Source organism: Coloeus monedula, assembly GCF_965178545.1.
Source record: "Coloeus monedula genome assembly, chromosome: 4".
NCBI lineage: Eukaryota > Metazoa > Chordata > Aves > Passeriformes > Corvidae > Coloeus > Coloeus monedula.
Genome location: NC_138784.1, coordinates 25,500,368 through 25,526,700, shown reverse-complemented (window position 1 = coordinate 25,526,700; position 26,333 = coordinate 25,500,368). Strand labels below are relative to the sequence as shown.

At 46.2% G+C, this 26,333-nt stretch overlaps 1 protein-coding gene across 1 annotated transcript; it reads left to right on the top strand.

Moving 5' to 3' along the window:
• Positions 1–19,086: 19,086 nt before the first annotated feature.
• On the top strand, positions 19,087–21,605 carry RPS19BP1 (ribosomal protein S19 binding protein 1). The gene is made up of 4 exons (XM_082280631.1): positions 19,087–19,158; positions 19,247–19,387; positions 19,709–19,806; positions 20,918–21,605. Exons 1-4 carry the CDS (start codon positions 19,110–19,112, stop codon positions 21,050–21,052), a joined length of 423 nt encoding a protein of 140 aa, XP_082136757.1. The 5' UTR covers positions 19,087–19,109; the 3' UTR covers positions 21,053–21,605.
• The last annotated feature ends 4,728 nt before the right edge of the window (positions 21,606–26,333 follow it).

Here is a 26,333-nt window from a genome sequence, read left to right as displayed (position 1 = left end):
AAGCTGCCTTGACAACAGCAAGAGGTAGCTGAAATATTTCCCTAACCATTTTTTAATTTGTTTTAATACTGTAGGCTATGTCAGAGGGAAATAAGCCTCTGGAGGTGCTGCTCATCCTAAGGAAAAGTCTGAGTGTTCAGGCACTGGGCACTGCTGATCTTTCCAAGCCTGGGTCTGTCACCCCATCCTGCAGGGGCTGATTCACTCTTCCCTTGCATTGCTCATCGCCCACAGAGTCTCCCCCCTAGAAGTTCTGCAGCTGGTCTTTTCTCTGCCCCTTGCACTTTATTCTTCAGCTCAAGGATTAAAACAGTGCTTGCCTCTCTCCTGTGAAGCTCTCTCCCAAAATAAAATCAAAAAGCAGTGTTGGCCCCAATCTGTCCCTGTATCTTCCCTCCATGCTACATTACCAGACGCTCTCAAGGAGCTTGGCATGTCCTATTTGCTTCCATTGACGATGTGATATCTGAAAACCCCTGGGAGACAATGGCTTTCCAGTCTGGAGAATTTGCCTCCCCCTCTGCATCAGATGTGTCAGAGCAGCGTTTCATTTACCTTTTCCAGTGATTTTTATCGGTCTAGTTATTAATGAGGAAGTTTAACCCACTCCTGGGCAAATCCCTGAAAGTCAAACAAGTTACGGTGAGGGGGGAACCACTGTGAGGGAAATAAAGTGAGACAGAGTCCAAGCAGGCAATGACCCTTTGGTGCATGAAGAATGATCCCACCTCAGCTGATTCTGTCCCCTGCAAAGGCCTATGGGCAGCCTGCCTGCTACCAGCATGGGTGGCTGTGCACTGTAGCCATGTCACTCTCCCCAGCTCTCCCAGTATCAGCACCCTGCACTGCTGTGCTGAGAAGCCATGGCAACCATGGCCACCTCAACACGGTTTCTAAACACAGCCATGGCCAAATCATTGGTGCCTATCTGGGAAGGGCATTTAATTTCCCAGATAAAAATTAACTCACTAAAGCTATTTGAGTCTGTTTGTCTGATGATCTGCTTCTTTCCCCTGTCCTTGTCCTTCAGGAAAACATCCTTATTTGCCCAGTGCCCAGACTTTCACCCTTCTCACCTATACTGTCCCCATCATCATCATTGCACTGAAGGACTCCACCACCCTCCCTTCACAGTTCTGACACCTGAGAAATTGCCATCATGAAAGGAAAATAAACTTCTCAAGGGGAAAAAGTGACTACACCAAAACCTCACTCTCATCCCTCAGAGGGCTGCTGTAAGCTGTCGGAATTCTAAACCTCCCCTCCTCCATGCTCTTGTCACTTTGACAGACACAGACATACCTATAATGCTTCCTCTACACCACCGCCCTTCCAACCAGTGCTCCCATAATGCCAGAAGATACCACAAGTGCACCTGCATTTACATTTTGGCCACAGGCGAGGGGAACCCAGAGCTGCTCACGCAGTGCTTACCCTGGCTCTTGTACAGCTGCGTGAGGGAGCTGAGCAGCTCCTCCATTGCCACCGGTCTGTACATAACACACCCTGACACACAGCAGCTGTTGGCCCCGTGGACCATGTCACAAATTTGCACACCCATATGTTGGCAGCTCAAGCAGTACAGACCCACACCTTGGTTTGCAGGATTCAAGAGGCAGCTCATCAACTCTCCCAGTACACACCTGCTCCCTGGCAGACAATGTTCCTTGAGATTCCTGGTGTCCTACTGCTGCACCAGAGGCGAGTGCTCAGTGTCAGTTGTTCCTAATGCCTGTGTGCATCTCCCAGCCTCGGTACAGTTGGTTCAATAGCCAATCTTTGCTGGGAGGCAGCTAAGGGAGAAGGAGAGAGAAAGAGAGGAGTGAGGGGGAAAGCAAGCAAAACAAAAAGAGAGCAACGTCAGTAGGAGCCCGTAAAATAGAATAACACTGCCAGGCAGAGCAGCAGCTGAATTGGCTGTGACAGGCAGACCCTCTCTGCACCTGGGATTCAAACACAAGCTTATTTTCCTGGTTTCTTTGAGAGACAATGAGTCCTGACTACCTGTCAACATGTACCCAGGAGATGTCACCAGCAGAAAAGGGGCCCCAGGTGCTCCTGACCCACATGGATGACACAATTACGAAGGCTGAAGTCACAGGTTACATTTCTCAGAGACGAGCAATGAGGCGCTTAGAGGGAAAAGAAAAAAACTGAGCAACAGCAGAAACCAGAGATCCAAAACAATGCATGTGTCATGACTTCTGGAGTTCCCAGAGGATTCAGGACAGCTTTGCCTCCTGCACAGCTCCTGTTCTGCTCATCTGAGGGGCAGGGGAGCACTTAAACAATGTGTGCCTTCAGACAGACACATTTCTTCCCCAAGTCCCAGCAGGTGCACAAGTGAAGACATTCACTGTCTTTCCTCAGCTTGCCAGCTTGCTGAGGAGCCATGAAGGACATATTCCCAGAGAGGTAAGGTCAGGCTGTGCCAGGTCTCTTAAAAAACAATCTACACTCTCAGCAGCCCGATAGGACAAGGGTGTCAAAAACATCTGCTCATGTTCACCCATAAGGGCCCAAGAGAGGATCTCCTGAAGAAGACCAATTTCACCCTACAGCATGGCTCCCTTTCCCACGGCTGGCAGCTGGTGGACAGCCCCAAACTGAAAAGCCACCAGATGGTATTTTTAGCCTCCCTTCTTGGAAGGAGCAGAGCAGGTCACAGCATATCTCCTGGTGAGATACCCAGCCACTCCTGTGCCCTCTCAGGTGTCCACACAAAGGTTCCACCTGTGACTCAGCACCTCCCCCTGCCTACTCCTCCTCCTCAAACCACCTGCACACCCTTCACTGCTGCTATAGGCCAAGTAGCTGCTTCCAATTAAAAGCTGCTGTTCTCACCAGTTTTTTTAAAGAAGACAAACGTAACAGAAATTTAATTTACTCAATGACCAAGTGACAGGGTGTGGAAATGAGCCAGTGTTGGCTCAGGTTCTATTAGGAATGAGCTTGAACCAAGAGCTGTGGGAGAGGATGGGGGATCTGTACAGGAGGTTTTGAATCAGGGTCTCTTGAATCGCCACATCTCCCAACCAGATTTCTACCCTTGCCCACCTCCAGCACTATGTGTAAAGCCTCCTTCAATAATCCCCATACTCCAGTGAAAACTTCCCTTCCCGTCCCATCCCCACAGCCTGTAAGCAGCTCCTCTTTCCTGCCCTCTTCCCATCTCTTTCCAGCACTGCTGCAACTAGAGCCCTGTCAGAGTTGGCAGCCACAGGCCCATCAGCACAAACTGCTGGCTGAGAGAAAGGGAGAGAAGCAGAGGAGTCTTGGGGGCCCGAGAACAAGACAGGACTCGTGAGTCATCCCCTGCATACCCACAGCCCCCGCTGGCTACCGCCAAGCTCCAGGAAGATGCTGAATATTCGATGAAGGGGCTTTTTTTAGATCTGCTGAAAATGGCAAGGGAAACTCCACTGACAATTTTTTAAAAAACAAAAAAGGAAAGAGAAAGATCACAATCTCATCGCCACAGCCAGGCTTACACCTTCCCCGAGGATATGTTAGAACAGCCAGGGGTGTGAGAGGAAAGCAGCCCATGGCGATCTGTTTCTGGCAGGCTGAGGGAAGGGAGGATGAGGGAATGGCTGTGTGAGGGTGCAGTGTTGCCATCCCCACTAGTCTGGATGGGTACAGGTGCACAGGCAGCCTGGGTTTGCAGGTGAAGGGACAGAGCACATGCTGAGAGAAAGCATCACCTGGCTCTCTGACACCTCTGCTAGAGGTCTTGGCATCTCTGCCCTGGTTGCAACTAGAAGACCTCATGTGGGAAAGGCAAAGTTAAAAATTATATTTTGCAGTGCCAACCTGTAAAGCAAGGACAAGGCTCACTGGTTGTTTTCACACAGTGCCACATGAATCACTAGAGTGTGGGGTGATAAGGGACTACATGGAGTCAGTGAGTCTGTCTGCTCTTCCCCCGAATCAGTGAGGCAAAAACCGCCTCTTGCTAATGTTAGCAAAGTAGGCATTTACTCTTTATCTTGGAAAGCTCCTTCACATCAGCTGACACAGGGTTAAATCTTCCCAGTCAGTAAAACCTCAGCCCAGTAAGAGAGGAAGATTCTGTTGCACTTGGTGTGCCTGTCAGAAGGAGATGTGCACAAACACTGTGTTCTAAAGCAGAGTGCTTGGCTGGGGAGGTGGAGGGGAGGGTGGGAGCCAGGAATTTCAGGCAGGGATGTGAAGCAGAGGTTCTGGGCTGAAGCCCCTCAGCTCATCATCAAAGGAAACAGAGTGCCACCAGGATGGTGCCGGGAGAATTTGAGTTTCTCAGAGCAGCTGAGGGAGGGGAGGGTACTTGTGTGTGTGAAGGAACATTGAGGAAACAGGATGCAGAGATTTACAGAAATTACAGAAATTTTCTCCCACTCTCCTCCGCCCTATCATTCTCTCTTCTCCACTTTTTCTTCTGGTCTCTGTCTCACCTTCTGTCTTTCCCCCTGTAAGCACTTGTTGGCAAATCTTCTCCAAAACACAGTTATTTTGAATCTGTGTTCCTCTACATCCCTTACAATATTTTCTCTCTCATTCTCAGTATCTTCCTTGCTGCTGAAGCTGATCAGCTTAATGATGATAATATTGAACATAGTGAAATGGCTTCTTTCACACCAAAACCAATTATTCATTGCTCTGCTTTCAGGTACCAGCCACTTTCATACCTTTCCTTGTCACTTCAGATGAAGAAACCTCAATCACCTTTTTTTATTCCTCCCTACCATATTCTCCACTTGAAAGGGAAGAACATTCTCTGTCATATATTTTTAATCTGCTCATTGAGAAAGCCTGAGATATAAAATGGACTATTTTAGTCCTATCCCTCATTCCCAGTCAGATGTCACTCTTGGGAAAGCCAATCTCCTCAAGTTAGTGGCTTGCTAGTGTGGAAGAAGCAAGTCCTCCTGCAGTGGAGCAGCAGTACCTGAGTCTACCTGTCCTTGCTTGGGATCTCCCTAGGTTGAACTAAAGCTGCTCTGAATGTTTCCTCCTTATTTTACTGTTAAATGGATGATAACCAGCCTCCAGGCTATCCAAGTCAATTATATTCAACAGAAACTGCAGCTTGCATCACCAGGTTCATAAGACCATATCTAGATTTTACTATCAGCAAATCAGATTCCCAGGGCATAGGAAAAAAATCCCTTGACAAAACCAGGATGAGGTATCAGATGATTTTGTAAAGCTCTTACCAGGGATGGGGAGCCATAAAACAGACCTACTCTTGTCTTTCCTGCCCAGCTGTCACTGTGGTTTGGGAATTAACTCACCATGCTTTATTTATCATCAAAATTTTCAGTCAAGAGCCAAAACAGAGAAGCACATTTTTCCTCTGTAAAATGTACTCAGCCATATCTCAATCTCTCTCAGCATTTGCTTCCACCCTTCACTTGATTCACTTAAACCCCTTCACTTGATTTTTAAACAGGAGGGAGACAAGCTTCAGGAGTTCCATCTGTACTTGGTAAAGGGAGGAGGAAGATACAGATTCACACCATCTTGACATAAAAACAAACAGAGAAAGGAGCAGGGCTCCGAGACAGTGGCATGGGGAAGACTCTACTCATCGTGCACCGAGGATGATTGACATGGGGAACTCACTGCTGAAGGACATTGCCAGTGCAGACAGCTTGAGTGGGCATTTAACTGGAGGTGAGCAGGCTTAAAAGCAGAGACAGCACTTAAACCTTCCAGTAACTGTGGCAGCATCTAAGGTCTTCCAGGTGGACATTTGTGAAGTCATTAGGGATCTCTTCTTCCTTCTTTCCTGCCAGACACCTCAAAAGAAGCACCACGTGATAGGGTCAAATGGGAAGGGTTCACTTCCTTCTGACAGACCTGTGCACTAGCTCTTCCACTTTGGTGGAAGTTACCTGGAGACCCACACACATTTACCCTGTTAGAACAACTCCATGAAGAACTTCAGTGATGCTCCAAATTACCTAGGGGGAAAGTGCCACAATTCCTGGGGAAGGGCACTGCATTTCAATTACATGGACATATTTGAGAGGGATTTTGAGTGAGCTGCAGTCCCACCTATTCCAATTCCCCTCCCTCAAGCTCCTGTTGCCATGGCAATGGTACTGACAATTTCAACGCATAAACCCAAATTTGCATTTTAATGGAACATAATTAGAATGCTGAGATAAACGATTCTTCCTCGATAAAAGGTAACGTAAACGCCACATCTCACAAATATGCTCTACCAGCAAGTATTGCACATAGACACACACACAGCCTATACATCTCTGGGCTGTGGGAGCTGGGAAGTTGCTTTCAGTTCCTTCATGCCTAGCTGGGAAGTTTTAAACCCACCACAAAATCACACAATTTCCAGGATAAAACATTAGAGTTACCAGATGTTTGCTGCAAACTGACTGTATCACCTCCTGGTTGCTGTCCTCTCATGCTGTCCTCCCATGTCCAAGCAGGGTCACCCTGTATCTGCTGTCCCAACACTGAACCCTGAGATGCTCTCTGTATGCTGATAGCTCCCAGGGGCTCAGTAGCCCCTGAGATATCCCTGAGATGATACCCCAAGAACGACAAAAAACTTCTCCCTCTCCAACTGTCCAAATATTTATTTTCCTTTTGTTTTTAGCTAAATTTGTTGTGAGATGTGCTCTCACTTGGTTTTGTGCAATATGCCCAGAGTGTATTCTCCAGCTTTTGGATCAGGAAAGGAGCACTGTGTTAGCACCTATCCCACACTGTCAGCCGAGAGGCCAAGTAGCTACAAGAGGGCAGAAGGAGATTTTAAAAAAGAAATGTTTCCAAGACATCTCTCTTTACTTCAGCAGAAGGCAAGGAAAGGGAATGAAGGAAGGGGAGAAGCTATTATGCACCAAATATGAAATCAGAAAATGAATTTCCCCTGCCCTTGAAACAAGCTAAATTCAAAGCAGGCAGCTGGCAGGAGTGAAGAGAGAAAGAAAAAAATTAAAAATAAAAAAGGAGACAACAGAAGAAAAGCAAACAAGTGAATCAGAAAAGCTGCAAACTGCCTGGAAATTTCATTTGGCTTTTCAATTGGGAAGTGAAATGATGCATACTTGGGTAGGGACAATCACACCTGAGAGAAGCTTAAAGTAGCAGCAGCCCAGACCAGCTTCTCCTGACCTGGCTGAATCCCATGGGGTCACCCAGCCTTCAGGGGACTTCAGGCAGCTCTGCGAAGAAGGGGAGAGCACAGGAGTCACCTCTGTCACAAGGCAGAGTCCATCTGCCTCATCTCACCTGCCTGGGCTGTGAAAGCAAAGCCACATGTCCTGCTGAGCAGCACTGACAGGGCACCACTGACACTGAGTTGCTATCTGCTAGTGCATCAAGTAAATGATGCAGAAGTTGCTCCTCAGAACTCTGTGGACTGGATCTGTCCATTTTTTCCTGCAGAGAGCTTTCCAAGGGGTATGCTTCAAGTCCTGCCCCTTCTATCAGCACTGGCTAACCAGCCATGTTGTCTCTATTAGATCTGTATGATTAGGGCCCAGAGGGTTCAAGCAACTTCCTGCTCCTCCTTCATCATCCCACACAGTAGTCAGCCCGGTGGAATCCTGACTCCTCCTCCAGGAAAATCTTTTAGTGCTACTCCTCGGGGCTGCACAAAAAAGAGCATGACTGCCTCTCACCACTCTCACCATCCCAGCTAGCAACCCCATTTAATCGCTCTGCCCTCCTTCATTTGCCAGAATCAAATATTAATCGGGCTGCACTATGATAAAGTGAATTTTAATGTGCCTTGGCACGTGAACAAGTGGAGCTGGATTCAGCCTTCCAGTGCAGCATGCAGGTGGAAGACCATGGCAAGGTGAACCCAGTGGAGAAGTCTCTGGGGCTCACCACCAATTTGGCCAGCCCCAAAGGCTGCAAGTCCTGGCAGTTCGGATCCAGTTGCTGTCACATCCTCTTCAGCACTGATGCACGTGCAAATGCACACAGGCAGGCTGTGCACAAACACACACAGTCACCTAGAGCCATCCGAACCCCACGCAGTGAACTGGCTGTGAGAAATCAGCTGAGGAGCTCACACACCGCACGTGCCATGGCACCGTCTCCATCCATGCAAGTACACCCAGGTAGAAGCTCATGTGGATGCTAACACGTATGTGGGGTGCGCCCTTACCCCAACGTAAATCATGGTGTACCCAGAGAGACAAGAGGCCGTCCATCTACACACAGCCAGACCAAAACGCTTCCCTGGGGCTGATGGCTTTCCACATAACCCTCGTTCCCTTGGTTTGGGTTGCCATTGATTAACTTAAAAATAAAACAAACGAACTCTCCTAAATACCATCAGTGCCACTGAAAAGGTGGTTCATGGGACATTTATTAGTTACTCTCCCTTAGGACACAGTTTACAGGTTCTGCACAGATCCTAGGGTCCAGTTTACAAAGTTTTAGGAACAAAGAGTGGAGTAAGGAAAATAAGAAAGGAAAGAGATGGTCTTTTGAATTGGAGGAACTCAAGTGCTGGGAGCCAAGATGAAGAGATAAAAGGCCCACCTTGCACTCATGCCCCATATCTTCAGCAAGAGGGGCCCATGACTGGCTTGCTACTTGTCACTTGGCTTCCTTAGCAAGAGAAAAGACCAGCCTCTGGCAAGCCTCCCTCCGCCACTCTGCCCCACCAGCTTTGGGGGCTACCACGGTGCCTTCCAGGGGTCCTCTCCACAGCAGCCCTGTCAGAGAGGCAGCACCATGGCCACTTAAGAGTACAAAGGTGTGCTGGGGCCAGGGCCACACATGGGTGATGGCAGATGGGACAGTAAACAGTGATCCAGGGCTGAACACTGATTAGCAAGAGACTTGCTGCCACACCGGTATGTGACCGACAGGAGATGAGCACGACTCAGACCAAAGCCACCCTAACGCCCTGATGACTATCATACAGGATAAGTGCTCAAAGGCAGTGGCATGGATTTGCACCCCAAAGCCCCCATGCATCTTGCAGGTTCTGTTCCCAAAACTTGTCAGGGATGGGTAAAACCTACAGCAACTCCACGTTTGTCCTGCAAACCTCTTTCGAGCCCTCCCCCTGCTTCTGGCAGGGCTTCCTAAAACTCATCACCCGTCTCAACACGCGTCTCTCCTGGCTGCGGTGCTCGTGCAGGTGAAACTCAGCCTCACAGTGACATCTAGTGAGGAGAGCCCTAGTGGCACCATGCACCCGTGCTAGGAATGGCAGCCTGGCTTCGCTGGCATTTGTTCCCCGGACTTCAGGAGACACAGGCAGAGCAGGAGATGTGGCCCTGGAAAAGGCAGCCTGGCTTGCAGGGGTCTTATGTCGCAGCGTTTGGGTGTTTGGTACCCAGCACCTCCAGGGCTGCCCCTGCACCCCAAGAGAGTGAGAGCCCCCCAAGTACACATCAGTGGATTCTCAGTGCTTTCTAAAAGAGTGTTTTCTACCCTGTGCTGAGGAGAAATGGATGAAAAGGAAGACGAAATGGAAGAGGGAGGAGAGGAGAGGAGAGGAGAGGAGAGGAGAGGAGAGGAGAGGAGAGGAGAGGAGAGGAGAGGAGAGGAGAGGAGAGGAGAGGAGAGGAGAGGAGAGGAGAGGAGAGGAGAGGAGAGGAGAGGAGAGGAGAGGAGAGGAGAGGAGAGGAGAGGAGAGGAGAGGAGAGGAGAGGAGAGGAGAGGAGAGGAGAGGAGAGGAGAGGAGAGGAGAGGAGAGGAGAGGAGAGGAGAGGAGAGGAGAGGAGAGGAGAGGAGAGGAGAGGAGAGGAGAGGAGAGGAGAGGAGAGGAGAGGAGAGGAGAGGAGAGGCAAACATATAATTTAGAGATACTCAACTGCTGGGAGTCGAGAATAAATAGTAGAAAGTCAGGTTGTTGAACTGTCACCCTCCCACAGCCTCAGAAATTGCAGATCCTGTTTGGAGAAGCAAAAGCAGTAAAAAGAGACAGCAGTCAAGGAAACAGAGAATAAGACAAGGAAAGACAAAATACAGCTATTAGAGAGATAGAGAGAGAGCAAAGGAAGGAAAGGGGAAAAAAAGGAGAGAAAAAATTACAAAAGCAGAATGCAGGGAGAGGGATCTGGCCCTACACTGACGAATGCAGCATGCCAGCCACAGGACAGAATATCTTCCCTTGATCTGGGAAGCCTCACAAGTTATTCTGTGCAGTTATGAGCAATTCTGAAAAAAAATCCCACAAATCAGGAAACCACAGTGTGTATTGCAGCAATAAACATCCCGCCCTTCGAATCTGAAGAGACTGGGGAACAGGAGGGGACATGTTCCACCTTTAGCAACTGAAGCAGGGACATGCATGATGCAGCTTCAGCCATGGGAAGATCGGGCTGTGCCAGCAGAGGACAGAGCAGGCAGGAGCTGCAGCAGCAGCAAGCAATGCTGCCCCAGCTCCCCTGGCTCTGCTCTACACCAAGCAGCACAGACATCCTCTAACAAGGCCTGCCTAAGGCAGCAAAACCCGTGATGGCCTCAGCCCACCTCCTGTCTGTCTCCAAACCCTTAATAATTGATGACAAGCATAACTAGCTAAACTTTGCTGCATTCTGAGCCAGCTCTGGGGCTTGTAAACATTTTAAGTAGCATAGAGGCTGGGAACAAAACACAGATCCTTCCACCTTGTCGTCACTGCTTTGAAAGCAGCCATGCTCAGCAGCCACTGACATTCCCCAATTTCATTTCTATGCAGCATGAGGACACATAAGCTCTCAGCTCTAATGTAACCTCTTCTCTTGTGTATTTCCAAGCTCTTTACATGAGAGATCATTAATTCCACTGTAACCAGGATGAAATACATCCTTCCTGGAAGAAACAAGACTTTATTTCATCAAAGGCCACAATATTTCCAGAACAGAGAACCACTACTGTTTTTTTTACAAATCCCTCTAGTTAAAGAATGTTGTACACCAAGCCTTGCACCAAAATCCTCATTTCAGTCTCTGTCCATTTTCTCTGTATTCAGTGGGGAACTTTTTTGGGGTGAATTTCTCAGATCCTGGCATGGAAGACCTATATTTCTGACTAAAACACAAAAGAAAGCCACAAAGCAGGAAACAAACAAACAATGTAAGGAAGGAATAAAGAGTAAATGGAAAGCCAAAAGTGAAACAAAAGAAGGCCAAGTGTCAACCAGGGAGGTCAGTCTGCAATTTAAAAAGGAAAGATCAATTCTAGAAGCACAAAAGGGAAAAAAAAAAGTTAGGCTGAAGTCCAGAGGCAAGAAAACAAAAAACTAAAGTCAACAGTAACAGTCCAGTGGCTTGAAGCTGATTTTAAAGGAAAACAAAGGTCCTGGTAAGCTTGGAGGCTCAGATGCTGATGTAAGTCTCATCAAACCCATCACTAAGTTTCCAAACTAACAAGAGGAGATGCCCCGGAAGAGTCTGTAAAGACTTGCATGAAATAGCTCTAAACTTGTGGAAGTTGTTCTGATCCAGCAGTGCCAGCGACACAAAACCACAAAAATTAACAAGTCGGATCCCCAATAAGCAAGATAGGGCCCTAAATCTCTCAAGTTTTTCAATAGCTCCCACTGTGTACATGTGGCAATAGGTGTTGTTCACAATTTATTCACCTTCCTGCAATGCTTTTCAATCAGCCTGAAAATCTACAAAGCAGACTTGGTACTCCCTCCAAGCCCTGCCTTTGCCCCTTCCTGTGTCTGCCATCTGTTACACCTGTTCTCCAGCATTTAGCAGTTCCTGGTCCACAGCTCCCCGATATTTTGTTCACTAAGGCCCATCCCTGCTCCAAAGGATCTTTATCATCTTTTCCTAGGTTCTTAGAGAAAAAGAAAAGCAACTACAGCAGGATAGGTTTTGGTCTTTTAAACTGAGGGAAACAGTGGCAGTGAGGTCTGCCACTTTCTCCCAGAGCCAATGCTGCAGGAATGAAGGAGGCGGGAAGGGCAGGAGGAAGACCCAGAAACCATGTCCATGGCCCACAGAAGGAACAGGGAAAAGTCAATCACTCTGAACTCTGGGATCCTTCTACTCCTTCATCCTTTTGAGATTTAAGGTTAGTGGTGGGAAACAGACAGAAATCATTCCCCTCCAGCTGCAGAGCTGTTTTGCCTGCTCCACTCTAGGAGGTGTGGAAGACCAGCAGATGCTCTTCTGAAGAGAATTTTCCCTTCAGGGAAAAATAGAAAGTATGAGGGCACTGAACTTTCAGGCATTTTTGTGAGTCTGGATGCCAAAACCCATTTTTCTCTCCACAAAAACCTTATGACACCAACTCTGTATTATATGCAAATTATTACTAGCAAAGTGCTTTCTTCTGGTATTTTAAGCCCTGAAGAAGGACAGGTTTGGGGTTTTTTTCTAAATTTATGTTCTTAAAAATATTTCCTCTATCTACAAAGTGGGCTCTTAGAGCACCAGCAGAGCTACTGATGCTTCTTCTCTTCCCATTTGGAGTAAAAGAAAACAAACATAGAGGAAAAAGATGTTGAGAGTTGCTTAATCCTTGTGCTTCCTTATTTCCTCTGTATAGGATGTCTCATTCAGGGGCAGAGTTCATTTCTTACTACTGCATCTTGTACAGTGGGAAGCTGATTTAATCTTAACCTGCTCCAACATTATCCACAGAACCTGTGCAAGGCAGAGCCAGATTCTTGGTGACCTGGAACAGGTGACTGAAAAGTGAATGGAAGAGGTAGATGTCTGCACGGGATTAGGAAAAAAAAAGAAGAAAAAAAAAACCAGAATAAAAGACTTTCTGTCAGTCTAAAATAACTAGATACTTATCCATGCAAGTGTATGAATCAAAGCATTGCCCAGTCCTTGTTTAAATTCAGTAGGCTGGAAAGTTAAATTGCTTTACAAAGGCATGTCACACTGTTAAAGGACAAAGGTTCCTATGCACTTGAGGTATGGGCCAGGCAGTGATCCATGGCTCTTTGCAGGAACAGTGACCACAGCACGAACTGCTTCAAGTTGGCAAACACAGCAAAATATTAATGACAGCAGCATCGGGTATTGCTGTTCAAGAGAAAATACAGAATATGGGAAGTGGTAAAACTGGACAGCTGCCTAAAGCAAAGCACATTTCATAATCCATGTGTGAGGAAACATGAAGAGGTGAAAATCTGCTACAAATCAACTTGAAAATCAGTCTGATTCATTTTGGAAGAGACAATACAGATATATGTGTCTGTGTGGACCGTACCAAGTGTTCAGACATCAGGATCCCATTTCCCAAAATCATAAAGCTGGGTCTTTTTTTAAAAATCCCTAAACTAAATAAATGCTTGTGATTGTTATATTTTATTTCTAATGCTGCCCTTAGCTTCTGTTTTCTCACATCCTTCACAACATTCCTTCAGACTGAGGCTCTTACATAACCCCCTGAATCCAAAAGCTGGAACATAAAGTAAGAGCAAACAGACAGCTATTACGAACTGCCACAGACAGCAGTATGATTAGACATGAATATCAGTTACGTCTTTGCTAACGTGTAGTACAGAATAATAAGGTGGAACAAGCTAAATCAGATGTCTTCCAAAGCCGAGAATAATAGGGAAAAGAACAGTTGCTCCAAGATGAACCAGGATTCTTATCCACATATTCAAGCAGGAAAAATTACCATTTTTCAATGCCATAAGAAAGCAAGCAGAAAGTGAACTGATAATATTCGCATATGGAAGTTGCTTAAAACTCCAACTGATCTGTAGGCTGGGTTATTAGTACTTGAAAAGCCAGCTACCCACTGAGGCATGAGACTTAAAGAAAGCTATAAAACACAAACATTAGCGTCAGAAAGCTTTCGAAGACAGCTTAAATCTCAGAAAGAAAGGCATTCTCAATCTGGAATGCAGCACCTGTGGTTTTTGCCATCCAAACTCAGATTATTCAGGCTCTAAGACAGTGATTTATTTGGGTGTTACACATTTAAATGAAGACCATTTGGCATTCATTCGGTCCCCAAAGTGCTTCAAAGAGCTAACCGAACTGACTTTTGAGGGATTGCAAAGTGATGAAATTTTAATTTTAGTCATCTTGGATGAAATTTTAATTTGAATAGAGGCCTTAAAACAGTATAATGAAATACTAATTTTTTTTTTTTTTTTTTTTTTTTACTGATATAGACAAAGTCTTGTAACATTAAGTTTTTAATAGTACATACTAGTCTGGAAAAAGCTATTTGTAGGGTCTGCTCAACTGCTTTCAACAGTGACTGAGTAAAAGAAAGGCATAGTTAAATGTAAATATCGTGATGACATGAGGAGCCATGGAAGCTCCTGCAAAGAGAAATACAGCATTTAATATGCTGTGCTCAGCATAAAGCAGATTTACCAGAAACAGGTAGTTGACTTAATCTAAGGTCAGCAGAGGATATTTTACAGTTTACGACATGGAGAAGAGATTATGTGATCCAAATGCCTACATTCCACAGCTATAGTAGAAGTAACATGTACTATACAGGCAAAATCCAGTTCACATTAAGAGATGATTGTACATCCCTAACACAAACCAACAAAATTATCTTGTTTAGCCATGTGGGGAAAAGTTGTGAGCATAATTCTCTACTAAGGTCAAAGAGCAAAGGAAGGCTCTGCACCTCTGTCTGCAGGAGTGTGACAGGTGTTGGTTGTAGCAGAGCCACCCAGCAGAGAGAGGGCAGATGCCGTAATCACCATGTGTGGTAAGACCAAGCACAGCTGCAGTCAGAACAGAGTCAGGAGAAACAGCAACAATCGTGCCCTGAGAAAAGCTGCCAGATCCTGTTAAAAGGAGACGAAGAAATGTAATGTATTAATAATAGGTACATGATTTCACAAAGTGTTAAAAACCCCACAGCCTATGTTAAACCATGATCTTTGCCAACAGATCTAAACCTGGGGAATGGTCAAACCACAATCTGTGCATCCATTTAACTTCTTGGTGAACTAACCAGTTTCAAGAGCCTGACCAGACTCTGAGGGAGGAGACAATGCAGTTAAAGAAAGTGCCTTGCCTTCTTTCTTCAGCAAAGTGACCCCTGTGTGCTCATTAAATTTTATTCTGCAGGTAATTGCTGACTAAAATCTGTGCCCAGCCTTGCTGGTCAAAGGAGGAGTTGCCTGTATTATGGTTCCTTGCTACTGAAGGTATTTAATAAGAAGGGAGTCAGATTTTCTGAGAGACCTACACAGCTGAGAGCATTATTAATTGGCACAAGAGCAATGGAAATGAGATGGTATTGGTAATGGTTTACTTTTGAGGTAGAAAAGGGGATATGTTTTCCACGAACAGGATAATAAATCAATGCAGCTTCTATCACACTAATTTGTTAAACATCTTTTGCAGTGTTGGTAACAAAGATGTAATTGCATCAGATGCCTGCATAAGGCATTTATGAGGTTTCACCCTTCTGACACAAAGCATGTGTAACGACGTATAGGTGATCCTAATAAATGATACAACCGTTGTGTTTAATCAGTAGAATAAGCTATCTTGAATATACTATGCAATACGAAACCATGAACAACTTACACAGAACCTGTAAGTTGTATTTTAGGGGCTAAAAGAGAGCGTTTGACTGATGAAGTATTTTTGAAAATACCTTCCCCACAGCATTGGCAGCTATCATTTATCTCACTCTGTCCAAGATGAAGATAATCTGGGTATACAAGCAGTAACAACTTTTCTGCTGACTATAACATTCTCTATTGTTTTCTTCAATTTCAGCAATAAGCTATTAACTCATGGCTTGTTCAGTTTCTTCACAAAGCTACAATAACCTCCTTGTAATTTTGTGAGCTTTCACACAACTGGAAGGACAAATCTGGCAGGGAGTGAGAGCTGAGCAGGTTCAATTTTCCACCACCTATGAACAGAAAACAAGAAAATGGAGAAGTGTTACATACCTAGTGACTGTCCCTCCAAATCAATAAAAAATATATAGCTCATTAAAGGGAAAACTAAGAGTGAGAAGAGACATGCTGAACAAGCAGTAAATAGTTAATGTTCCCCAGCTCTGAAGCCAGGAATAGGCACCACACAAGTCCTGTCCAGAAAAATGTATTAGCACCATCAGCAGAAACTGACGCAGGATGCCAGTATCCATCCAGGGCGAGATTCAGAAGAGAAGGAACAATAAAAGACAGGCATTGAGGTGACATCTGCAGGGGCTGGAGAACAATTTCCAGAGAATGACTGTCTTTTAATAAACCGAGGTTTAACTGTTATCAGTCCCTGTTACAGATCATTACTATGAGAAACAATGAGAGCCATTTGTATCCCTTTCTCCCTGCAGGACATGTCTGAGGGAGAATAAACCTCTTTCCTCCTCCGGTGTCAGCTTGTTACTGGCAGCACTGGCTATAATTGAATAAGCTTTATTCAAATGATAGCTAAATTTAGCAGATATTAGCATGAAGTCTCTAGAGGGGTGAAAACTGGAGAAGAAAGCTTTAAACAAATAGACTAAAGTAACCCTGAAAAATAGATGCAATTTATGGCAGAGACAACCTCTCTGCCTGACGAGTCTAGCACAGTTAAATCTGGATTTTGGGGCCTTGCTGAGACAAAATATGACACCATACCCTTTCCTCCTGGCCTCCTGTGATGACCCCTGTGATGGCAGGACCCATTGTGTTGTCCACAAAATCAGATTCATTACCCAGTGTGCAAGCCAATAATGACACACTTTGAGAGACTTTGATTATTTATTTCAGAGTTGTGTGAGCCCGGGTGCTTGGTGACATTCCACAAACCAAGCACACCCACGGGACTTCCCACACCATCATTTAGAGGCAGAAGTTCAGGGTTTGTAACTTTCCCATTACAGCCCCTGTGTCGTGGTGAGTTAGTAAGAGTAATTACAGAACGCCAGCTAACATCTCTGTAGGTTCAAGCGAAGGGCCTTCACCTGGGCAGGAATCTTTTTGACCTTTAGGCACGACTTTTAGTGTTATAGACAACATACACGGACCTTGAGTATATTGCCAAGTTAGCAGTGTATACATACTGATGTCTATATAACTTAGGTCAAAGTAACAAAGTGCTTATATAGCTTGGGTTATAAGATATCTATGTAACCTAATATCAGTATAACCTAAATCATGACTTTTTATCAATATAACCTGAAGAATATCAATATAACCTGAAGCATAGCCTTCTATACTTATATAGCCTGAATCATAGCTTTTACTTATGTAGCCTGAATCATAACTTCTATACCTATATAACCTGATGCTTATATAACCTGAATCATAACTTTTGATACCCAAATAATCTGATATGAATAACTTTTTATACAATGCAATGGCTAGTATATAGTTAACTAGTTGTTTATATGCAGAATAGAGAAAAAGAAAACAAACAAACAAAAACTTACCAGGTGCATAGTTTTAGAGATAGATAAGTGTGGTACTAATGAGAAATTGGCAAGCCAAAGCCAATTAGCCACAAAACAAAGAATTTAGGCCAGTTAAGACCAGATAGACTGAAGAGCACCGTAACTACGCATGCCCCAAAGTTGAAAAGTACAAATGCAAAGAAGATTTTAAAAGCCTTCATCAAAAACCCCCGAAGACCCCCGAATTGGGGAATTGCATGCGCAGTGCAAAGAATTATCTAATAACCATGGGATCATGCTATGTAAATTAGTTCCTGTGTGTATGTGATGATGCTGTTGTGACATAGCAACATTAAAGCAAAATTTACTGTATAAATATACCACCACACTTGACAAAGGCGGGTGAGTTAGGAGGAAAAATCCCCCTCACCACCAGCGCTGCAATAAACAAATACCTGCTCTATAGACATGGGTCTGTGGGGATTTATTTCTAGCCTATCTTTCGGGCATCAATAGATATACATCAACATCTTGATTTTGTACAACCTTAAAGGTTGTTAGTTCCAGGATATCCTTGAGTAAGGGATACTAACTGCTATCTGATCTACTGACACAGAACATCTGGACTTACTGCCTCCTTAAAGCTTGTTAGTTCCTGGATGTCCTTGACTAAGGGATGCTGGCTGCTGCCTGTTCCACTAATTAAATCTTTATTCTTGTTGATTAGCACTTGTTGGGAAAGATGAAACAGGAAAGCCTTATAAATATGATTGCCTGACAAAAGATTTTGGGAATATGAAAACTATAAGCGACATCGAAATGAAAGCCACCTTTGAGATACCAAGTCTTAGTTACTGAACAACTGGAAAACAATGGTATGGCCGACTGAATGTAATCCCCTCTTGATTGAACAATACCCTCTGCTTGCAGGCAGGTCCAAGGGTCAGAGCAGACCCTACTAGCTCAGCAGAAGGGGTCCAAAGAGTAGTTTTTAGAAGTTAAGATGTAACACTCTATGGTAATATAAGAACTCTTATAGGCTGTATGTAAATGCTATAGGATTTGTATCTTGTATTAGATTGGTTAGTGACAATTAGAATATTCAGTACAGAAGATGATTTATTGTATTGTAACCAGGACTTCAGACACTTCTTTTACTACACTTCTTACTATACACTCTTACTGTAGACTCTTACTATTCTCTCTTTACTTACCCGCTTACTCTCTTGCTCTCTTGGGCCTGCTCAGAGCTGCCAGCTGCAGCTCTAAGCAGTGCCCCTGTACCCACGCCCTTCGCAATAAACCGCATGTTCCAAGACCTGACTACAGAGATCTCTCGTCTCCATTCACCACCCGTCACCATCCATCCGTCACCACCCGTCCCCGACCGACCGAACCCGCACCGACCGAACCTCCCCTGTTCCTACAAGCACTGAAAGTATTCAAAGATCTTGCATCAAAGAACACCCTGACTTCAAATAATCTTGATATTCACATAATCTAGCCCCAAGCCCTGCCAAGTCAGGGTCACTTAGAGCAGGTGACACCGGAACATGTCCAGATGATTTTGAATGTCTCCAGAGACAGAGACTCCACGACCTCCCTGGGCAGCCTGCTCTGCCGCCTTAAACGCGGAGAAGTTCTGCCTCGCTTTGAGGCGAACATTCGTACGTTCTAGCTGACGGCCACTGCTCCGTGTCCCGTCGCTGGGCGCCACCGACAGGAGTCTGTCTGTCCGTGCTTTACGGAGCCGGCGGTGCCGGCGCAGCCGCCCCTCACAGGCGCTGGGGCGGGGCCGGGCCCGCCGGGCCGCGCGGGGCGCTGTGGGGGCGGCCGGGAGCGGGCGCGGCGCGGTCATGTCGGCAGCGCTGCTGCGCCGCGGCCTGGAGCTGCTGGAGCCGCCGGGTGAGCCCGCGGGGCCGGGGCTGGGCGGGCGGGCGCAGGGTGGCTCCCCGGTACGGCTGCAGTGACTCCCTTCCTCTTCCCGCTGCAGCTCGGGCAAAGGCGCCGCCGGGACTCCAGCGAGGCCGGGCCGGCCCCAGGGCGGCGGGCGCGGCGAGGCGGAGGAAGAGGGCACCGGAGCCCGGCAGGAACAAGGCCACGGTTAAGGGCAGAGTCGTGAAGTCGGCGATAGGTGAGTCCCGACCCCTCCGCGACCCTCGCACCGGGCACCCTTGTGGTGTCCCGCGGCCACGCTGCCGATCGCTGTATCCATCCCATCCCATCCCATCCCATCCCATCCCATCCCATCCCATCCCATCCCATTCCATTCCATTCTCCTGCATGCCCTCTTGGTGTCGCTCACTTTAAACGCAGCCTCATTTGTGGGCGTACCCCTATCCCTGAGCTGTAGCGGTGTCTTTCTCCCGGGGCTTTGCTGATCCTGCTGTGTCTCTCCTTGTGAGCTGCCTGGATGAGCAGGTGATGAGTTTTGTCCCTTTCTGCTTTGCCCCAGAGGAGTACCATAAGAAGAAGCCTGTGAATCACTTGAGAGAAAACCTGCAGTACATGTTGAAGGGACGGCTTGTTGCAGACAAAGCCGTCACAGAACAAGTAAGACTGTAATTTCTGGCGGGGGGGGGGGGTCTGTTTCTACTGAGGAACACAGGTGAATGAACGGGAATCATCCCTGGATCTTCCAAATTTATACCTTGCACAAGAGAGTCAAGTTAAGATTCTGTCTACAAATGGCCTTGAGGAATTCCTGTGTGCACTGGAAAAACAACTTACTGAGCTTTAAACTGTTGTTGATATGTTGCCCCCTATGATGTTCTCTGATACTAGGCAAAAATCACAGAATCATAGAATGGTTTGGGTGGGAAGGGACCTTAAAAGATCATCCAGTTCCAACCACCCTGCCGTAGGCAGGGATGCCACACACTACATCACATTCCTCAAATATCCTGGCAGCTGTTGGCTTTTCTTAATTACCAAAGATATTTTGTAGTTTCAGCTGGCAGAGGAGCCCTGGTTCAGACCTTCTCCTTACTCTGTCGATCAGACTGGCCTTCTCTGTAGCTGGAGGCTGATTAACAAGGAACCAGATGTGCTGCTGGCTCATGTAATAGGAATTACTTAGCCTCTTTAAATGGTGTTTCTCATAACTTGAGAATTTCTTGAGTGGTCTTCCCTAAAAGGTAGTCTCATGCCAGGATTTGAAGAGAGGAATAGCTGACAGTGCTAGAACCTTGTGCTGTTAATATGAGATACAGGCTGTTAACATACATAAATAAATGAAAGTGGTTTAGGCCAGTGTTTCTCAGGCTGGTGATTGTACCAGGAGGTGACAGTGTATTAGAAAATGCTGAGGGAATTCCACAAACTCGTTGGGTTTTTGGGTTGTGTCATGGGGAGAGGGGGTAAAAAGAAGGCCATCGTTTCAGAAAGTTCTGAATTGAAATCAATGTTTTTATCTCTGTGACAATTATTAGAAAATAGTTTTCATATTTGACTCCAAATAAAAAGTTGGTATCTGCTGTTGTCCCAGTGACCTGCTTTGGTCAACATCAGTGGTTTGCCTCTCACTTTTCTTTGGAGGCACTCTGGAAAATAGCAGGGTTCTGGTAGAACAGCAGGGATGCTGCAGGTGAGCTTGAGAATCCCTGTTTTGTGGTTTGGTCTGGATAACGACTGTTGTTTTTTTCCATCTTTGTATTGTCTGAAGGTTCTTGCTCAGAACAGAGGTAGGAAGTCCAAGGATCAGCCTCCAGAGAAGACAGAAAAGAAGAAGCCCGAAGGCACTGTGTTTACCGAGGAAGATTTCCGTAAATTTGAGAGGGAATACTTTGGGATACCATAAACATCCTGACGGGGGTTCTTGCAGCTCCAGCCTTTCTGCAGCTTCTCCAGCCTGGCACACAGGCCTGGGCATTTCCTCGGTGTGTTTGAGATGGCACATGGGGATGTGCCTCTGCCAGCAAGTACCTCCGTGTCGGACTTGCAGAGCAGCTCTGGTCTGGGCAGAGCTTGTTGCTGGGCAGCTAAAGCCACAGAGGCACTCTTGGCTCTGAGCTGTGTTGTCCTTATAATTATCTTCCTGCAGCCAGCATGTCTTGCATTCTTGATGTAGAAGGGTGGACTAAGCCAAATAAAAATCTTTTTCCCCTCCCTCAGGATATAAGGCTCCTGCTACCTGTCTTATTTGGCAGGGAGCATTGAAAGTACTGTATCTGAATGGAGAAATGTTTTGGACCAGCATTAGTAAATCTCTGGAAGGGAAGGATGCTTTGAAAGACTGTTAAACTTGAGTAACCCTGCAGTTTGGGTTCTTATTACAGCCCCTGTCAGGTCTGTCAGTCACTGCAAAAACTTTTTATATGTCATTTGATTAAATAATTGTTGCAGACGCTGTCTCTCTTTGCCTTTGTAGTAGTGATTATTATGACAAGTGATGAAGACGAACCGTGACACTGCTGTGATCCAAGCATTCCTCTCTTTAGGATGACTCAGTTGTGTGAATGGCCTCTCTGACTCATGTTGACACATATATTTAATCATCTCTCTGACATGCTTAGGCCTTCAAAGAGTGCAGGTTGGAATGGAGATGACTCCTCCATTTTGGCTACTCACAGTCTTCCCTCTCTGCAAGGAAGAGCTCTCACATGGAGAAAGTTGTCCTTTGGATGTTTATAGCAGAGTGTCCCACCGAGATTTAGCCATGCCAGGAGGGCACCACTGCTGAGTGTTGCCAGGTCCTGTAGCCAGGAGGGCTTGTGTTAGTCTCAGCATCAAATTAAAATCTGAGCCTGAGCTTGTGGTGCTGGGTTGAAGGGAGGTTGTTTTCTCTCAAAGTTCCCGGCTGTAACAAAGAGAAGGCCCAGCAGGTGGGAGTGTTGTTCCAGAAACTTCCTCACTAAACCACTCTGAATGTGCTTCTGGGGAGCTTCTGGCACTGCTTTTTCCTGTGCCTTACCTAAGAAGATGGGAAATGTGTTCCCTTGGGAAAAAAACAGCTAAGGAGAAGGACTAATTCCAAGCTTTGGTTGGGCTCAGGAGGTGATTACAAGGGGCTCGTCTGACCTGAGCAGCAGCTGCTGGATGCCAGCACAGGCAGAAATTCACTTATCCCTTCCCTGCCCTCTGATTATAGTTCCTGGTGCTGTCCTCTTAAGCCTGTGCCTCCTCTGTTGAGTTCTTTTTCCTCTTGTCTGCATGGGAGGAAAGGTTACTTGGATGTATGAGTTCCAGACAGGGGAAATAGTGAGCATACTGAAGTGTGTGTACTGGAAATTGGGTAATAGCATGTGGGAGGGTATTTCTTGTAATAGGATCAAGTTCAATGAACTGCAGCCAAAAGTGGTAAATATAGAACAGTTCAAAGAACAGTTCCCCTTTTTTTAGTTTTTTCTTGCTTCCAAAGAAAAAAAAAACTACCCACAAAAAAACCCACAAAACAAACCTTTTTAAAAGAATGGAAGCACTATTGTTGGAAAAAATAGTTGAGCAAAATGTGTATTCAGCATGTCTCCCTAAAACTTCTGCTCTGTGTGCCTGCTGCAGTGCATGTAAGCTGGCCTAACACAAGCAACTCTGTGTGGAGCTGTCATGAGGGTAATTAACTGTGTGAAAAAGATGCCTGTGCCACAACTTGGCAGAAAGAAATAGATTTTTGGGGCGTTACTTTGTTTTAAGCCTTCATCTTCAGTATTTGGCATTTCCTATGACCCTACAGAGATCCCTCATGTCCTCTCCTGCTCCTCCTCTACCCATTCCTCCTACGTACCCTTGTTTCTGTGGTTGTTCAGCCCCTGGGCCCTTCTCCCAGGCTGAGGGAAGCAAAACCTTCCTTCCTTGCTCCAGAAAAGGGCAGGAGGGTAATGTGGTTCACTCTCTTTGTACAAAACGAAGCCTGTTTGTTTGCAAATGTAAGCAAACAGGAAAGCTCTTCTTTCAAAGTTAATGAGGAACTTTAAAGTGGGGCTCAGAGCAGTTCTCCACAAGGATAATAAAACCCAGATCAGAGGAGTTTCAAAGTTGGGTGGCAGCTCTCATTACTGGCTGGAAAGACTATTAGAGCCAACACAAGTATCAACATACTTCTTGAGGCATTATGTTGTCAAGGAGGGTAAAGCTTCCTGACAGACTGCATTTTGCCATTTGAAACTAAACTTGATTGTATAGTCAACAGTATCCTTAAATAAATTCAACTTTATTTTGTGGTAGGAAGGAAAAAGAAGCAGAAGTGGATGGTGGCTCTAGAGATACCATCTGCAAGGGCAAAGATCTAACACATTCCAGCCTTGGCTTTCCCCCTGTCTGGCAGGGTAGGAGCTCCTAGGAAAGAAGAGCAATGCCACCTGAGTAGTGGGTAGGTAAGGACAGGTGGTGCCCCCTGAGGGGAATATCTTCAAATGAGAGGGCAGAACAGGTATCAACCTGTTGTATGTGCCTGGTGTTAAGCTAAAGCCAGGCACCTTCTCATACTCCCAGCTGTCTGTCTAGCCATGCCCAGAGCATGCCGGCTCCTTGGCATGCTGGAACCCCAGGAGGTAGCTGCCTTGGAGCAATCTGCCCCCTCCCTGTAAGTGTTCAAGGCCAGGCACGAGGGGGCTTCAAGTAACCTGCTCTAGAGGAAGGTGTCCCTGGCAGGGGGATTGGAATGAGATGATCTTTAAGGTCCCTTCCAACCCAAACCACACTATGACTCCGTGATCTCTGTTCTTTGCAGCCAGACTTCTCTGCCCAATGGAATAGACAAGAAGGGGTTAGGGAAGCAGCATCTGCCATAGCTGCTTTTCCTAGTTGGCCTCCAACCTGTTTCCCATGCTGGAAGCTGACAGCTGCAGCCCACAACAACCTTTGGACCTGCTGGACAGCATTTCTTCCCCGCGCATCTGCGAGCGGCGGCGCAGGGACATGTCCCAGTGCTGCCAGGCCAGCGCCGCGTGCTCGCTGAGCTCATCAGGCTGCTGGCTCCCTTCCCAGCTCTGCGACACCAGCTGAGCATCCTGCAGCAGAAAATAGAGGTAGCTGAGCTAGGGAATGGTGAGGGTGCCATCCTACAGGGCATCTCCTCCCACACGCAGCAGGGAGTCAGAATGGGCGGCAGCAGCGGCAGCTTTCATATGAATGCAAATAAAAGCTCTGGAGTGTTATTAGTGTGGTAGAACCTTTCCAGGGAAACTGTTTAGAATAGTTCCCAGATGCTCAGCCTTGAGCTAGCTTAGTGTGAATAAGATTCATCAAGCGTTTTAATGGCCTTTTGCTTCCTTGTTATGTGAATGGAAAGCAAATAAAAGGAAATTTGTTCCAGTGGGTACAAGCTAATGTAAGCCCATACAGCCTCTGCTGTACCAGCAAGCCTCCACATCCTTACCACAGAAAGCAACAACAGCTACTAACAGCACTACGTGTGTACTGGGGGGGGGAGGACTGCAAACGTAAACCAAGAAAACATGTTTGTTCAGGACACCAACTTCTTGCCTCTGAAATGACATAGCAGTAACAAACCTGGATGCCAACGAACTTGTTCAGGTAAATGAGATTGAAAACACTGAAAAGGCTATAGGGGAAAATCAAGGGGTGGGGAAGAGTCCTAAAAACCTTAGCCAATCTTACCCTCTGAGGTTTTTTTCATGACAGCCTTACATTTCAGTCTTGATGATGATCAACACAGCATCAGCACTTACAGGCTCCTGAACACCTCAGGAAGGGGAGTGGTTATTGTAAAAAGGGTGCACAGCAGCAGGGCCCTGAATAACTCAGAAAAGTTACAGCAAAAGGAAGTTTCTCATTTTGAGACATGAAGACCCATCAATTCGAGCCGAATTGAGGAGTGTGAAAGAAGGCAGGCTGCCTGCTGTCTGCTTACAGCTCAAAACGTGGAACTCCAGCCAAGGCAGGCTGAAGGGCTGGTAGGTTGGAGCGGGATTAAAGGTTTGCATGTCTATCTATAGTTATGTTAAATAGGATTAACAGAGCCAGCCACTAACTGGTGGGGGCAGGGGACATAAAAATCATGAAGGTTGCTCTGCAGCTGTCTACAGGGTTAGATGCACCTTTTTCTGAAGGAATAAGCTGTTGGCAGGGCTAAGCAGTACTGTAGCCAAGCTGGTCTGTCCGGAGCTGCACTGTTTGCATGCCAGCAAGATCATTTATCTCCTTTAATGGGAGGCAAAGACCAGGGCTCTTTCTCCACCTTCCTGCACACTGCAATGGAGATGTAGAGGAGTTTCAGCACTGGGAGATTCTCTGCCCTATATAAATTAAGCTGATGCATCTGCTGCGCCTGGAACTTGCTCCTGCCATTCCTTAAAAGGGTGTGTGCGTGCAAAAAAGAGGAAGAGAGCAGCTGAAGGAGAAATGAGAGGCGGCTGGCCATCACTTGGAAGACATGCACCTCTGTAATAGGGAAATTGGAGCTTGTGGGTGCAGCCAGCTTCCTTCATTCAGTGACTTCATTCACTTATGACACTGCATGAGTGCACCGAAAATAATGCAAAGGCAGCATACCTGGGATACTTGAGCAGCCAAAACAGTATTGCCCAGGTCAGGGGACTGAATTCCTCTGTTAATTCTCAGGGCTTGAAGCATTTCAATGGGAAAGTCAGCAAAGGCGAACACTTCTGGCCCAGCAAGGGATGCTCATGGTAAGACCCCGAGATGTCCCTTGCACTGGAAATGAAGTGTAACAGGATTTTATGTGCAGGACTGCATGGCAAGGCTGTGAATACAGCAGGACAGAGGAAGGTAGGATATCCCCAGAAGCTACTTGGACCATACTGAGAAAAAATTAGTATGCCCAAGATGGAAATTATGCCTATAGAAGGACAATAAAGAACCTGGTTTTTTCTGAAGGCCTAAGTCTACGGGAAGATAAAGAAAACTGGTATTCTTCTGGCCAAAAATGTATAGATTTCCCACCCCCCAAAAAAGGCTATGAATGGACTACCACTGTGTGAAACTGTTTCCATTAGAATCAGCCACATTCTCTTTCTATAGTCCAGCTCGGGAGCACTGGAGGAGCATTCATCTCCCAAAGGACAGCCTGTCCTTGCAGCTATTTCTGGGCTTTCTGCCAGGGCAAAAGCTATTTGAAAGATTTTTATCATCATTCTTTCTTCATTCCCCAACACTGCAGC